The 15,177-nt window shown below is 49.8% G+C and overlaps 2 protein-coding genes across 4 annotated transcripts in view; one reads left to right on the forward strand and one right to left on the reverse strand.

Annotated features, from left to right (window-relative positions):
- Positions 1-14,447, reverse strand: part of LOC135918530 (ipis-1-like) — a 187,602-nt gene extending 173,155 nt beyond the window's left edge. The window contains exon 1 of the mRNA XM_065452144.1: positions 14,320-14,447. Coding sequence (XP_065308216.1) covers positions 14,320-14,396 — 77 coding nt within the window. The 5' untranslated portion in view covers positions 14,397-14,447. The remainder of the gene's footprint in view (positions 1-14,319) is intronic.
- LOC135918531 (uncharacterized) overlaps positions 1-14,483 on the forward strand; it is a 141,982-nt gene extending 127,499 nt beyond the window's left edge. For all 3 annotated transcript variants that reach the window (XR_011509577.1, XR_011509578.1, XR_010569672.1), the window contains one exon: positions 14,344-14,483. The gene's annotated coding sequence lies outside the window, so the exon portion shown is untranslated. The remainder of the gene's footprint in view (positions 1-14,343) is intronic.
- The last annotated feature ends 694 nt before the right edge of the window (positions 14,484-15,177 follow it).

Consider the following 15,177-nt stretch of genomic DNA (forward strand, 5'->3'; position numbering starts at 1 on the left):
GACGTCACACTACAGACAAAAGAACTACAGACAAAAGAACTACAGACAACAGAACTACAGGCAACAGAACTACAGGCAACAGAACTACAGGCAACAGAACTACAGAAACAACGTCCCAAAATACGACAGACTCTTAAAATTTCCTGTTGTGTTTTTCAACTGGGATCCGTTTTTTTTTTGGTAAGATGTGGCACACAGGCCTGTGGACTTACATGTGCTGTTACACTGACACGTTAGTTAATTTCCCAGGAATATTTCACAAGCTTATGCGAAGCGGAAAAGAAGATTTGGGTTGTTCCACAAAGTTGCGTGAAAAGCTGTCTCGCTCGGGTCTCATTAATCTGGTACAGTGCTGCCGTGAGAAGCCAGTATGCTGTCAGAAAGAACTCTCATCCACGAATGTTCATGTAGCTATTTTGCATTGAACACACGAATTATATGCGCGCTCAAAAGTATAAAGAACGAGAGACAACTGTCGAAACTAGCAGTAATAACCCTAAAAGTCAACGTTGTCTATTTCTGAATTTCTTATTTAATAAGGATATCGTACATCAAAATCGATGTTCTAGCACTGCAAGATGTAACTGTCGATGGTACGAACACTCTTGCTCTTCTAGAGATGCGGCACTTGACGCGGTGGAGTGATAGCGGATCTTGGCTCTCAAAATGCAAATGTAAACATCAGCGCATCGGCTCGTTGTACTGTTCACATGGCCAAAACGTACACTCGAAAAGCATGTCAGGGGTGGTGCAGCGGTAAGGTGCCGAACTCGGAATCGTGAGGTCGTATGTTCGAATCCTAGGCGAAGACGTTCTTTTTTCAAATTTTTTTTTACTTTTATGTTTTTCTTTTTTGTACTAACAAATTTACATAACCTTACGGACGTCTCTGTCAATTTTTAATTAAATATTCATCAAGAACTACACAACTTTCTACTACAGGACGTCACACTACAGACAACAGAACTACAGACAACAGAACTACAGGCAACAGAACTACAGGCAACAGAACTACAGGCAACAGAACTACAGGCAACAGAACTACAGGCAACAGAACTACAGGCAACAGAACTACAGGCAACAGAACAACAGGCAACAGAACTACAGGCAACAGAACTACAGGCAACAGAACTACAGGCAACAGAACTACAGAAACAACGTCCCAAAATACGACAGACTCTTAAAATTTCCTGTTGTGTTTTTCAACTGGGGTGGATAATGAACACAGACAAAGGAAAGCCAAGAACGAAACGCATGCACGTTGTAGCACTTATGAATTCTTTAATGGTAATAACTTAGAGAAGTCAAAATGCTTTCACTTTAAGTTCACCAGACTAAATTACTGCCACTTTATGACGTTAGTCACCAGTTGTCATGCTCTGTTATTATTATCATATCAGAATTATCAATGCTGTTCTTTTATGCAATGTCAAAGTGGCAGACAGTTATTGTAATCGCACCGCTGGCACGAGTTGTTGCAAATCGGTCGCAAGCCCCAAGGGTAGCGTTGGCCTGGCGGCCTGGGGCACAACTGGAAGCATCCGAAGGTCCGAGCAAAGCATGAGTGGACTGCTAACAGAACAACTTGGTTATTCTAGCATCGGAAAAAGCGGCCGGTCAGGTCGACCTAAGTGGAGAGACGGGAGAGCAAGCTACTCGACGGAAGAATTCGGAGCCTCTCTCGGCGTCCGGGGCAGCTGCTTTTATACTTTCGCAGTCGAGGGCAAGAAGGAACGGCTTCCGAGAGGCGCCCGTTACGGCGGGGCACGGACACGCTGAGAGACACGTTGAGACAAGAAGTGGCGCATCCGCCGGGCCGGCGCCGGTCAGACCTCCTCGCTTCACAGTTGGGGAGCTCCTCTCCCCCGCTGCCGCGCTTTGAGAAGCGTGTGCACCAACATGCACACACACTCACACACACACACGAAGACACGTGGCATTGAAACATGCCTGGACGTGATTGGCAGGAAGCGTTACGGCAGCGCTGAACAGGCCAAAATGTCCGCCGCTTTGAACGAAGCCCCGGCGTCCGTTGCATCCGCGCCGGCTATACCGCGCGTCATAGGCGAAACGTAACAGACCGTCCTGCCGGGAGAAGGAGATCCCGATGGTCAGGGGACTGCATCCGCTGTCCGGAGGGATGTCGCTCGATGATTCTCATAACCGAAGTCGGTCGTCCTTCGGCGTTTCTTGAGCGCAGCGCACAGAGAAGGCCTCGTTCTCACGTTCAGGTTCACACAGGACTCTGCAAAGTGACTTCGGGAGGGTTCCCATTTTTGTTCTCGTTCCCAGCAAGCGTTAGAATTACGCCGAAACTCAACCGCTCAGTCAGCAAGCACGACACAACCCTCACTAAGCTATGCCACGCTCTTTCCTCTTTTATACTACTGCATAGTTCCTTACAGTAGTCTAGCAGCACTCAGAACGCGTCCACAAATTGGAAAATTGCACTAGAAAGCACATCATGACTTTGAAACACTAAACAAAAGCAATATGTTAAAATTCCTGCCTCAGGAAGAAAAACATCAGTAACAAATAACTTTGAGGCTGATTCCTACGTTAGGGGACTCGACTTAAGCCATCGGCGTTACCGTTGAGACTCCCCTTTTGTAACGCACCTCGAAAGAATATTGTTGCAAAGCGAGGCTCCAGCGCAGGAGGCGGCCATTTTTGGGAGAGATGGTCTGCAGCCATTGGAGAGGGCAGTGATCCGTCTCAATGATAAACCTCGAGCCGGCTAGGTAGCATGACAATTTCTGAATGGCCCATACGAGACACGCACACTCTTTCTCGGTGGCGCTGTACGCCTGCTCACGACTGGTCAGCTTACGACTAGCATATAGGACGGGGTGTTCCACTTCTCCATTTTCCCGTTGGCACAGTACAACGCCCATGCCTCGCTCACTAGCATCGCACTGAACAACGAACCCTTTTGTGTAGTCTGGCGATCGTAGAAAAGGCTGGCTTGTTAGGGCGCTCTTTAGGGCGCTAAAAGCTCTTTCCTTTGTCTCGTCCCAGACGACTGTTTGGGGCTCTGTTTTCCTTAGAGCATCCGTCAGGGGAGCCGCAATATCAGAGTACCTGGGTATGTACCTCTGATAGTAGCCGGCGACACCTAAGAATGACCGAATATCGGTCTTCGTGCGCGGTTGCGAGAAGTCTCGCACAGCGGCCACCTTTATTTCAGAGGGGGCGGCGACGACCCCGACCAATCACGTGAACGAGGTAGACAACCTCGGCTTGTACTAACTTGCACTTGGGAGCCTTGACTGTCAAGCCCGCTTCGCGCAGGTGGGTTAGCACTGCCCGCAAGTGTGCCATATGCTCAGACCAGGATGCGCAGAATATCGCTACGTCGTCTAAATACGGTAAAGCGAATTCTTGCTGTCCCCGCAACACTTTATCCATGAGGCTTGAAAAGCAGTATGGCGCGTTCTTCAAACCAAAACTCAACACTTTAGGACGGAATGTTCCCATTGGTGAAATGAACGCCGCATACCTACTAGCCTCTTCTGTAAGTGGAACTTGCCAATAACCCCTGACAAGATCTAGGGCTGAAATTAACTGAGCGCTACTAACTTTCTCAAGGCGCTCCTCGATGCTAGGGATCGGATAAATTTGATCCTTAGTGATGGAATTAAGCCTGCGGCAGTCGACGCAAGGATGAGGTTCCTTGCCCGGTACCTCAACTAAAATCAAAGGGGAGGTATAATCACTCTCACCCGCATCAATAACACCGAGCTGTAGCATTTTCTTTACTTAAGCCTCCATAATATCGCGCTGGCGGGGTGACACCCGGTACGCCTTGGATCGCTCTGGCTCTGGGGAGGTAAGTTCAATTTCATGAGTAAGAACAGAAGTCCTGCCAGGCCTCTCAGAGAACTGACCTTGAAACTCTTGTAAGAGCTGGTGTAGTTCGGTTTTCTGCTCAGGCGACAGCGGTGCTTTACTGATTAAATCACTTACGACTTGATCGGTGTCTTCCCTGTTCGTCACTGAGCCTAGTCCCGGAAGCTAGACCGGAAGCTCTTCGGGAACATTTACCATCATACACACCACTGCTTCCCGTTGTCTATAGGGTTTGAGCAGATTACAGTGGTAAAATTGCTGTGCTTTCCGTTTCCCTGGCAGACTCACCACGCAGTTTACGTCCGACAGTTTTTGAACAATCCGTGCTGGGCCCTCCCACTGCACGTCGAGTTTGTTTTTTAGCGATGTGCGCAATATCATGACCTCATCGACCGCCTCAAAGCGACGGGTCCTGGCTGTCGGGTCATAATAAACCTTGGCCCTCTGCTGGGCCTTTGCCATTGCTTCACCTGACAACTCCTGTGCCCTTCTCAAGCGTTCGAGGAGCCTAAGCACGTACTCCACCACGACTGGGTCGTCGCCCCTGCCTTCCCACGATTCTCGAAGAGTGCGAAGCGGACACCGCAGCGACCGACCGTACACCGGCTCAGCTCGCGAAAACCCTGTAGCCGCACGCGGCGCGGTCCATAATGCAAACATCACCCCAGGCAGACACAGCTCCCAGTCAGTTTGTTGTTCAAAACACAATGCTCTCAACACGCGCTTCATGACGGAGTGGAGCTTCTCAACGGGATTCGACTGTGGGTGGTACACTGAGCTGTGTAACAGCTTTACCCCGCACCTTTCGAGAAGGGCTGTCGTCAAAGCGCTAGTAAACACTGTGCCCTGATCTGACTGGAATTCCGCAGTAAAACTAACTCGCGAAGATATGGACAGTAGTGCATTGACTATCGCAACTGAGCTGAGTCCTTTAAGCGGCACTGCTTCAAGTAACTTTGTCGCTGGGCAGATCACAGTCAAACTGTGTCTGTACCCCGTGGCTGTTACCGGCAGAGGTCCCACTGTATCAATAACGAGCTGTCTAAAAGGCTCCGTAATGATAGGTACCAACTTCAACGGTGCCCTAGATTTGTCCCCTGGTTTGCCCACCCGCTGACAGGTGTCACATGTCCTTACAAAGTGGTCTGCGTCCCGAAAGCACACTGGCCAATAGTACTCTTGCAAGAGACGGTCCCTAGTTTTCCTAACTCCTAGGTGTCCGGACCACGAACCCCCATGCGAAAAGCGCAACAGATCCTGACGGTAGCACTGAGGCAAGATCAGCTGATCGAACTCCTCCCCCTTGCGGTGTAGATACTTCCGGTACAGGACCCCACCTCTTTCCACAAAACGAGCATTTTTCTTGGCGATACCTTCCTTGATATTGCAGCATATGTTTTCTAGGCTGCCATCCTTTTTTTCCTCGGCTATCAAAGCCGACCGGCTGACTTTTAGCAACCTATTAAGTCCGTCTGACGTAGGCGCGATGAGCAAATCTGCAGATAGTTCTTCTAACTTTCCCGTGTCAGGCATTTCCTCTCCAGTATCTGGTGCCTTCAACGCTACAGGTTCAATTTTATTCAGTTCGGACGTGCTCTGAATATCAGCTTGCTGCGCCTCTGACCCTTTCTCGTTTTTCGACAACGTCGGCCCCGCAACTACCGCCTTTGCAGCGAGCTCCCGAACTTTCGATCCGGTTAAGGCCTGAACGCTAGCCCCACCAAACAAAAGCCCCTTCTCGCGCAGGAGGTGATCGGACCTGTTCGAAAATAGGTACGGGTACTGGGGGGGCCAGCATAGATGACACTGCGGCCTCCGTCTCAAGTGCTCCGAAAGGTCATTCAATAAGCACAGCACTTTTGCTACGGGCAGACACACGCTATGAGCTTCCACGGCTTGCTTGATCCATGCGCACTCGCCCGTGAACATATCGGGTTCTACGTAAGAGGGGTGAACTACATCCATTGTAGCTGCGGAATCACGAAGCACTCGGCACTCTCTCCCGTTCACGAGGAGGTCTCGCATGTAAGGCTCGAGAAGCTTCATGTTCTCGTCAGTGCTGCATAATGACAAAAACACGACTTTTGTTTTTGTTTCTGGACACTGCGCCGAAAAGTGACCCGGCTTCTGGCAAGTATAACACACGCGCACTTGCCTCGTCTCGAACCGCTTTCTGCGTTCGGCTTCGGCTGCCGCCGTCTCCTTACGTTCGGTCGGACTGCTTTCACTCGCATCCGCACTACGTGTGTCCCCCCTTGCTCTCATGGGCCTGAACTTCGGCCTCTCAAACTTGGAGCTAAATTCACCCTTTCGACCGTCCTTAGCTCCGCGAGCCCGACGCGTCACAAGCTCCTCGGCTAGCTCGGCGGGCTTTAGCCACCGTACTAACGTCTGGCATATCCGAGACCTAGTACCGCACGTTCTCAGGTAACCGACTATAAAACTGTTCCAGCCCGAAACACTGCAGAACTTTCTCGTGGTCACCAAACGCTTTCTCTTCTTTGAGCCACTCCTGCATATTTGACATAAGCCTGTAGGCAAACTCTGTATATGACTCACTTCTGCCTTTCTCATTTTCCCGAAACTTCCGACGGAACGCCTCCGCTGACAGCCTGTACTTTTTTAGCAGACTCGATTTCACTTTGTCGAAATTCTCTGCCTCCTCTCTCTTCAAGCGAGCGACTACGTCGGCCGCCTCGCCGGGTAACAAAGTGAGCAAGCGCTGTGGCCACGTTTCCCGAGATAACCCCTGCTTCTCGCACGTTCGCTCAAAGTTAGTCATTTTGAACGATCCTCGTTCTCCTGCACCGTGTGCCTGACTTCCATTACGAGCGCGTTCCCTCTCTACCTCGAGACGCTTCCTTTCCAAAGCGTGTTGACGGTCGCGCTCCTCTTTTTCTTTCTCTTGTTGCTCTCGCTCTTTCTCTTTCTGTTCTGTACGTTCGCACTCATCTTTCTCTTTCTGTTCTTTAAGTTCCCGCTCCTGATTCTATTTTTGCTCTTTAAGTTCGCGCTCCTGTTTCTCTTTTTGCTCTTTAAGTTCGCGCTCCTGTCTTTTTGCCCTCTCCTCAATGGTCTCAAGGCATTCCGACAGCTCGTCATCCTCAGCTTCTAACTCAAGAATAGCACTTAGCAGTTCTGGTTTTCTGAGTTTGTCTAAGACATCCAGAACCAACTCTCTTGCAAGCTCCAGCAATTTCGGTTTGTGCAACGACTTCAAATCCATGGCTGCTCTGAATGCTGCTTTCTCTACTGCCTACTATTGTCTTGCCGCAAGCTAACCCGGCTGCAAGGACAACTACAATTACCAGCTCTGTTTCTGACACTAACAAAAGCCTGGCATAACTCAGAAGAAGAAAGTCCCGCAATCACCAAACCTCGCAGCCAAGAATTCAGCGCAGTCGTTCCCCTGCAGGCAACCAGTCATCACACAGGGCTCGTTGCACTGCTCCCGGATGGTCGTTGTGCTGCTCAGCATACAGTCAACCGCATATCTTCGCTGCTGGCCTCCATTGATGCGATTTCACCGCTGGCAAACAATTGTCGCAGATGGGTCGCAAGCCCCAAGAGTAGCGTTGGCCTGGCGGCCTGGGGCACAACTGGAAGCATCCGAAGGTCCTGGCAAAGCATGAGTCGACTGCTAACTGAACAGCTTGCTTATTCTAGCATCGCAAAAGAGCGGCTGGTCAGGTCGACCGAAGTGGAGAGACGGGAGAGCACGTTACTCGACGGAAGAAATCGGAGCCTCTCTCGGCGTCCGGGGCAGCTGCTTTTATACTCTCGGAGTCGAGGGCAAGAAGGAACGGCTTGCGAGACGCGCCCGTTACGGCGGGGCACGGACACGCTGAGAGTCACGTTGAGACAAGAAGTGACGCAACCGCCGGGCCGGCGCCGGTCAGACCTCCTCGCTTCACAGTTGGGGAGCTCCTCCCCCGGCTGCCGCGCTTTGACAAGCGTCGGCACCAACATGCACACACACTCACACACACACACGAAGACACGTGGCATTGAAACATGCCGGGACGCGCTTGGCAGGAAGCGTTAGGGCAGCGCTGAACGGGCCAAAATGTCCGCCGCTTTGAATGAAGCCCCGGCGCCGGTCCGTTCCATCCGCGCCGGCTATACCGCGCGTCGTAGGCGAAACGTAACAATGCAAACTCCGGATACCCCTCGCTATCTTTCTTGCTTGTGCTCCTAAACCTTTGCCGAAATGCCCCGGCTGAAAGGCCGTATTTCTTCAGGAGACTAGCCTTAACTTTTGCATAATCATATGCATCCTGTGCACTCAGTCTGGCGGTTACTTCCACCGCCTCACACGGCAACATAGACAGCAACCACTGTGGCCACGTACTCGGGCCGAAGTTCATCTTTTCGCAAGTCCTTTCAAAATTGCATAGGAACAAGCCTATGTCGGTCCCGACTCCAAATGGCTTTAATAGCCTGTCCATGCGGTGCGATTCTGCCTCACTTGATCGTCCCAGAGCGCCTTCACTTCCTTGAGACAACTCCAAACGTTTGGTTTCAAGTTCCAGTTGCATTTTTCTTAACTCGCGATCTTTATCGCGTTCCTCTCTCTCTCGTTTTTCTCTGTCCCGTTCTTCTCTTTCTCTTTCCCGTTTCTCTCTCTTCTTTAGAAGTTCCAATCCCATTTCAATTTCTTCCTCAATGGCCTGATCGGAAATTAGCTCCAATAACTCCGATTTTAGCATTTCCTTGCGTACATCTAGGCCCTGTTCCTCCCAACAATCAACAACTCGTCTCTCAGTAGTGTCCTTAACTCTATGATTGCTGTTTTACTGCCTTGATTCTGCTCTCTAAATCTAGCTAGGGAAACACAACCTAGCTAACAATTAACAGTCTAGTTCCCTACTGTTCTAAACAGGACAACTACAACTGAAGCCTAGAGAGACAAAGCAAGAACTAAGCACTCACCGCAGTCAGAGCACCACGTCGCAAAGTGCATCTCACTGCTGTCAGCCAGTTGTCGGGATTGGAGGCTCGATCCCATCGCTCGTGATCCGTTGTGAAGATTAGAGTCCGGCATGAATTCGAAGGTAGCTGGCCCATGCCGTCGTCCAACTTATCCACGCTGAGGACGTTGATGAAGGGAAGGACTGCTTCTCATCGAGAACGAAGAATATGGGTTTGTTTACAGTACTTATATGAGTCTAACATGACTGTTTGAGAAAAGACATCAGTCTAACATGACTGCTTAAGAGAAGTGTCTCAGTCCAACATGACTGCTTAGAGAAGTGTCTCGAGCATCCGCGCAACAGCAGTTCTTAAACACTCGGTCCTCCCGCGATACAAGGTGACGCGAACGTTCGTTTAGTCATCGCAAACTAGCCGCCTCTCCGCAGGACGGTCTACACATACACATGCACACACACACGTGTTCACAGTCCGAAACCGACACCACACGAATTTCGTAGAACTCGGAGCCGTTCCGGGTAGCGCGTTGTCTTGCGTCTTGGTCGGTGCATGGGAATGAGCCTCCGTCAGCGTTCCCGCGGCAGCTCCCCCGCCCGTAGCAGATCCGGTCCACTTTGTCGTGTTGCGCACAAAGCCTGCTTCGTTGAACTCCTTCAGTCACAACGCATCCTAGCTGAAGCGACGGAGAGTGGAGGATGCGCGTATTGATACCGACACAAAGTCGATTCAGTCACGCCGTAGCTAAAGGTTGGCGGCGATGCTCCCGGGATGTTGCCTGCACAGTCGCAACTGGCTGGGAAACTTGCACTGCAGCTGGCCGTTCTTAACACAGGTCAGAACGGAGGTGGCTGATGAGGTCGCGCAAGAATGTATCACGTGCTTGCTCCTCGCAGGTGTGGTGGAAGGAGGACAACGTGAATATTCCAGACGTTGCATCACTGGAGTCAGGAGTGTCGACGAGGTGACGAGACAGACAGTCGGCATCCTGGTGTATGTAGCCTAGCGGACTTGGGTCCTTAAGCGTCGAGAGCCAACAGAGAGCACGATGGTCCGTGGTAATAGTGAAAGGTAGCCCATATAAGTACGGTCGGAATTTGCTCACTGACGATGCGAGTGCGAGACACTCAGGCATTGCGATGGAGTAATTGCGTTCAGTGTGTGAAAGCAGGCGACTTGCGTACGCAATAACTTTGTCACGCCCACGTTGACACTGAGCTAAAACCGCGCCAATTACATAGCCACTATCATCTGTATAGACCTCAGTTGGGGCAGATGGGTCGAAGTGAGCGAGAATTGGCGGAGTAGTGAGCAGGGTGATAAGCCGTTGAAAGGCAGCAGATTGGTCAGGACCCCATGAAAAGGCGACGCCTTTCTTCAGCAGTTTAGTCAGAGGCCGAGCAATGTACGCGAAATTTCTGACAAATCGACAGAAATGAGAACATAAGCCTACAAAGCTGCGGAATACTTTGACACAGGTTGGCACACGAAAATCGAGAACAGCACAAACTCTTGCGGGATGGGGTGGACGCCAGGTGAGTCGACGAGATGACCGAGGATAGTAATTTAGCGGCAACGAGAGTGGCACTTCTAATAATTTAATTGTAGCCCAGCAGCACGAAAGACCGAAAGAATAGACGAAAGGCGTTCAAGGTGTGTCGCTAAGGTTCGCGAGAACATGGTGACGTCGTCGAGGTAACAAATACATGTATAGCGCTTAAAGCTGTGAAAGAGCGTGTCCTTCATGCGCTCGAAGGTGGCTGGAGCATTGCACAAGCTGAATGGCACGACTTGAAACTGATAAAGGCCATCTGGCGTAAGGACTGCGGTATTCACATGGTCCATGTCATCGACGGCGATCTGGCAAGCAACCGGAGCGCAGGTTTATTGATGAAATATACTTCACACCGTGTAGGTAATCCAATGCGTCGTCTATGCGCGGCAGTGGATAGAGATGCTTCTTTGTTTATCATGTTTAGATGGCGGTAATCCATACAGAATCACCGGGTATTGTCCTTCTTTATTACCAACACAACAAGAGAAGCCGACGGGCTGCACGATGGTACAGTAATGCCATTGGTAATCATCTTATCAACCTTGTCTTGTATTACTCGGCGCTCGGTGTGTGGCACGCGATAGCGCCATCTGAGAATAGGCGGCGCATTGCCGGTATGTATGCGATGCTGAACTAGGGAAGTTTGTGCCAAAGGCCGACCGTCAAGTTCGAAACTGTCGGAATAAGATCTGAGCAGATGTCCAAGATTGTCGGTTTGTGTGGGGTAAGGTCCAGGGCTATCATCTTGGTAATGTTGCGCGCTGGAGGATTGTTGCGCGCTGGAGGAATGTTCCGCGCTGGAGGTGACGTGGCGGAATGAGAATTGCAGGCGGCAGAATAGTTGGAGGAATACGGGAGAGGTGAGACGGAAGCTGGGTCATACTCGTGAGATGGCGACAGTGTCGCGAGACAGATCCCTCTGGGTAGTACATGAAGGCATAATCCGAAATTCAGGAGAAGAAGCTAAGTTTTGTTAGCCGATACGGTCATTACGGTGTGAGGAAACGACACGCCGTGCGAAAGTAAGGCACTGACACAGCGAGTAACGACATAGTCACCATCCGGAACACAGGGGTCGGGCACAGCAGTGATACAGGTCAGTGGCTGCGGAGATAGACGAACAAAGTCGGCGCAACATAGCTGGATCGGTACGGTGTCGGTAAGGTCAATAAAATCAGGGAAATAATGTTTGACTACACCAGTCAATTATAGCTGAGCGGGCAGATAAAAAATAGAGGCCAAGGATCATGTCACGAGGGCAATGGTCAGGTACATGGAACGATACAGATGTGTGGCGACCGGCGACACTGACACGAGCAGCACACATTCCCAGCACAGCGGGAGTTCCCCCATCAGCGACTCGTACGAAGCTAGAGTCGGCAGGATTGAGCACATTCTTGAGCCGCTTCCGCAGATCAGCGCTCATGACCGAAATGTGTACGTCGGTGTCGATCAGGGCAGTGACAGGTAGGGAATCAACAACCACGGCGATTAGGTTCTATCTGTCGGCAAGGTGAGGAGAGAATTCGCAGGTCGAGACTGCAATGCAGCGTCACCTCCGGGAGCTGCGTCCATCAGTTTTCCGGGGATGAGCGTACAGAAGGGTGAGACAATCTAAATGTCTCGGCCGCGACCAGCAACAGAGCTCCCGATATCTTGCTCACGACCAGAAACACTATGGCTATTGCGACACCATGGCAGCGCCTTTCTGACATTATTTTGCTCTTCTATGACCTATTCCAGCTGCTTTGTCATATCTAAAAGAAGTATCCAGAACATATAAGACCTTTATTTTAGATCCCTGTTAACTGAGGCGTTCCCTCATCCGCCCTTAACCCAAGACACTTGTGTTTAAAATAGGTTCACTCTTGATGAGAAGCCCACCAATGACGCTATCCTGCAGTTGTCTGCTCATCGAAGCTTCTGTGTGAAACCAATTAAAGCACCGTCCTCCGTTTGGGAAAGATTTACATCAATCGCACGCGTTTCAAGGCATGCGGATTCAGTAGCCCCTTTTTTGCCTGTTAGACGAACGACAGGTTCTCTGCTATTGTAAATGAAAGCTGAAAGCACTTGCGTCGCCGCTGTCAGGTAAAAATACGTAAGTGCCGTATCATTAGGACATATTAACCTGCGCAAATTTCTTTTTCATACGACGAGCTGCATCTTAAATGTTTGTCTAATGCCTGTCAACCACATGCAGCCAGGATACTTAGTTTTGTATCTGGCACTCCATACACTCCAATTCATTGGCATGCATGTTTACTACCTTGACTTAGCACGCATTGGTTAAATTTGTAGCCATAACTTGTCGGCTGTTCAGGTTACCTGAGCTCATAAACCAATTTTCCTCTTCTTAACTTTATCTGAAAATTTAGATTTAGGCTTACCTCTAATTATTATATTCGTCTTCCTGTTTACTTATACTCTCTAGAGCAGCACTTGCGAGCGTATTGCTTCATGATAACAATACGGAAAGATTAACAATATTGCATATTAGTTACATCGACTATCTGCCGTTGATGACATTAGTTTGCTGGATAAGGACGAATGCAGCCTGATATGGTTTACTAAAAAACGTGTACCCGTATTGTGCCTGGTATCATTACCATACTGACACTATTCCCCAGCGACAGCTAACTTGGTCGACGCCATCGACAGTGACGTCATCGCTCCTGGAATATTCAAGCAGCAGACAACACATAACAACTTTCAGTGGACACGATAAAGTAGCCGCCAGGTCGTCGTAACTGAATTCGCTCCGCTTTTATATGCAGGTTGGTAAACTGCCGTCACTTAGTTTAAAATGTAGAAGCAGTACTTTCCCACTGTTTTTTCCCGTTACCAGTAATAATTTAGGGGCCATTTCGTTCATGTGTACTGGCCTCTAAGCTTCTAATTGTGACTCGTGATGTTGAAGAAAACCATGGACTTGAAACATATAAAGAACTACTCACAGCGATTGCTGCGCTATCCAAAAACCTAGACACTCGACATGCTGAAGTGATGGATGCCTTTTCTGAATTGAGGCAGACACAGAAAGCGCTAGTGCCAACGATATCAGACCTGTGTACGAGGCTACCCACCGTCAAAACTGTAATTGAAGCCCTAAGCGCATGCCGGCTGCTGCCGGTTTAGCTAAAATAGTGAGCGACGCCGTTGTTAATAAGAATGCCGAGTTGATATTGTGTGTCGGTGAACGCTAAACAGGACCAGAAGAAAGAACCTAATATTTTACAGCATTCCTGATAGCCCTAGCTGCCATAACATGGGCGCATTCAGACGCATTTGTGTTAGTACTTTTGTCCCAATCTGAGCCTTCAAAGACGATATGATTTATAGAGCACACAGGGCTCGCTTGATTAGTATCAAATAAAAGCATAGTAGTTATTAACAAATTATCATCTTTCAAACTTAAAGATAACCTACTCTCACAGTAGTAAAAGCTTTGGAGCGCAGGTGTATCAATAAATGCATATTTCTGTATGGAAACACAGCAAACGTGAAACATATTGTTTAAATTTGGCAAGTTCGTTGAGCCTGTCTCAATACAGTAGAAACGCTTTCTCTTGCCGATCATCACACTGGCATTGCCCGAAGGCATAACCAACAGGTTCCTAACAGGCAAATTCCGAGACTTCATCTCGTCCAGAACCAGTTTACAATATTGTGACCCGTCGCTTCCCCTTGGATTATCCTGATGCAAAGAAGGCAGCTTTCGCTTTTACTTGTTTCTTTAACGAAATACATCGCAACAATACGGTAAAGCTGCGTATCCCTATTGTTACTGCCATCCACAGCAATCGAAAATATTTGCTGTTTTAGGGTATCCAGCAAAGCAGTCTCCGCGTTGGCGGCCATTTTCCGAACAATTGACGTTGTCTTTGCCCGTCCACAGGCGTAGCGTGTCGCTTCTTCGAACTTGGGGAACACCTTCCTGCCTTGGTGGGCTCGGTGGCACGACAGCCATGACAACAGCCGCTTACCTGCGACGCCTTTTCGTTCTGCAGGTTCTGCTCTGGTGTAGCCCTCGACCACGCGACAACGGATGCGCTGGCGACATCCCGGAGGTCTCTTTGCTCCCGGCTTGGCCAGACGCAGCAGATGACCTTGATTTGCCACACCGGACGAAGCGCACCCCGCCGACACCACGAGGGACTGCTACATCGCCACCCGAAGATCCGTTTCACGAGCCACCACCTTGGCTCTTACAACTGCGCCCCCTGGTTCTACCGTTATCAAGCCACCAGATAACGTCGCCTTTTACCCAGGACTATATAAGTGTGACACCGTGCAGCGCGGCATTCTGTGGGCTCGGTGGCACGACAGCCATGACAACAGCCGCTTACCTGCGACGCCTTTTCGTTCTGCAGGTAAATTATCAGTATTCATTGTATGGCTGACGTACTCGTTATATGGCCCTTGTTGTGCTGCCGAGCCCACAGTGTTGTATTTATATTGCTTTCGATTGTGCACGTGTCCTTCATCAACTACTAATACTGTCCGGAGACGTCGAGTTAAACCCAGGTCCAAGCACCCGTGCAAGCGAAACGCAAACATCCAGTGACATAATGACCGCACTGACTGAAATTCAATCTGGCCAAGCTTCAGTACTAAAAGAAATGAAATCCCTGCAATGTAAGCTGTCCCAGAGCGACAGCGCTATAAAGGAGATTAAAGACTGCCTTGTCAAAATTGAAGAAGACTGCGCATCCCTGGTAGTAATAAAAGAACAAGTTCACGATATCCGGACGCTTGCCGATCAAAATGCAAAAGATATATCGTTGATTAAGGCCAGGCTGGACGACTCGGAAGACCGCGCGCGACGCTCAAACCTAGTATTC

This window comes from Dermacentor albipictus, unplaced genomic scaffold (genome assembly GCF_038994185.2).
Source record: "Dermacentor albipictus isolate Rhodes 1998 colony unplaced genomic scaffold, USDA_Dalb.pri_finalv2 scaffold_15, whole genome shotgun sequence".
In the NCBI taxonomy this organism is placed as follows: Eukaryota; Metazoa; Arthropoda; class Arachnida; order Ixodida; family Ixodidae; genus Dermacentor; species Dermacentor albipictus.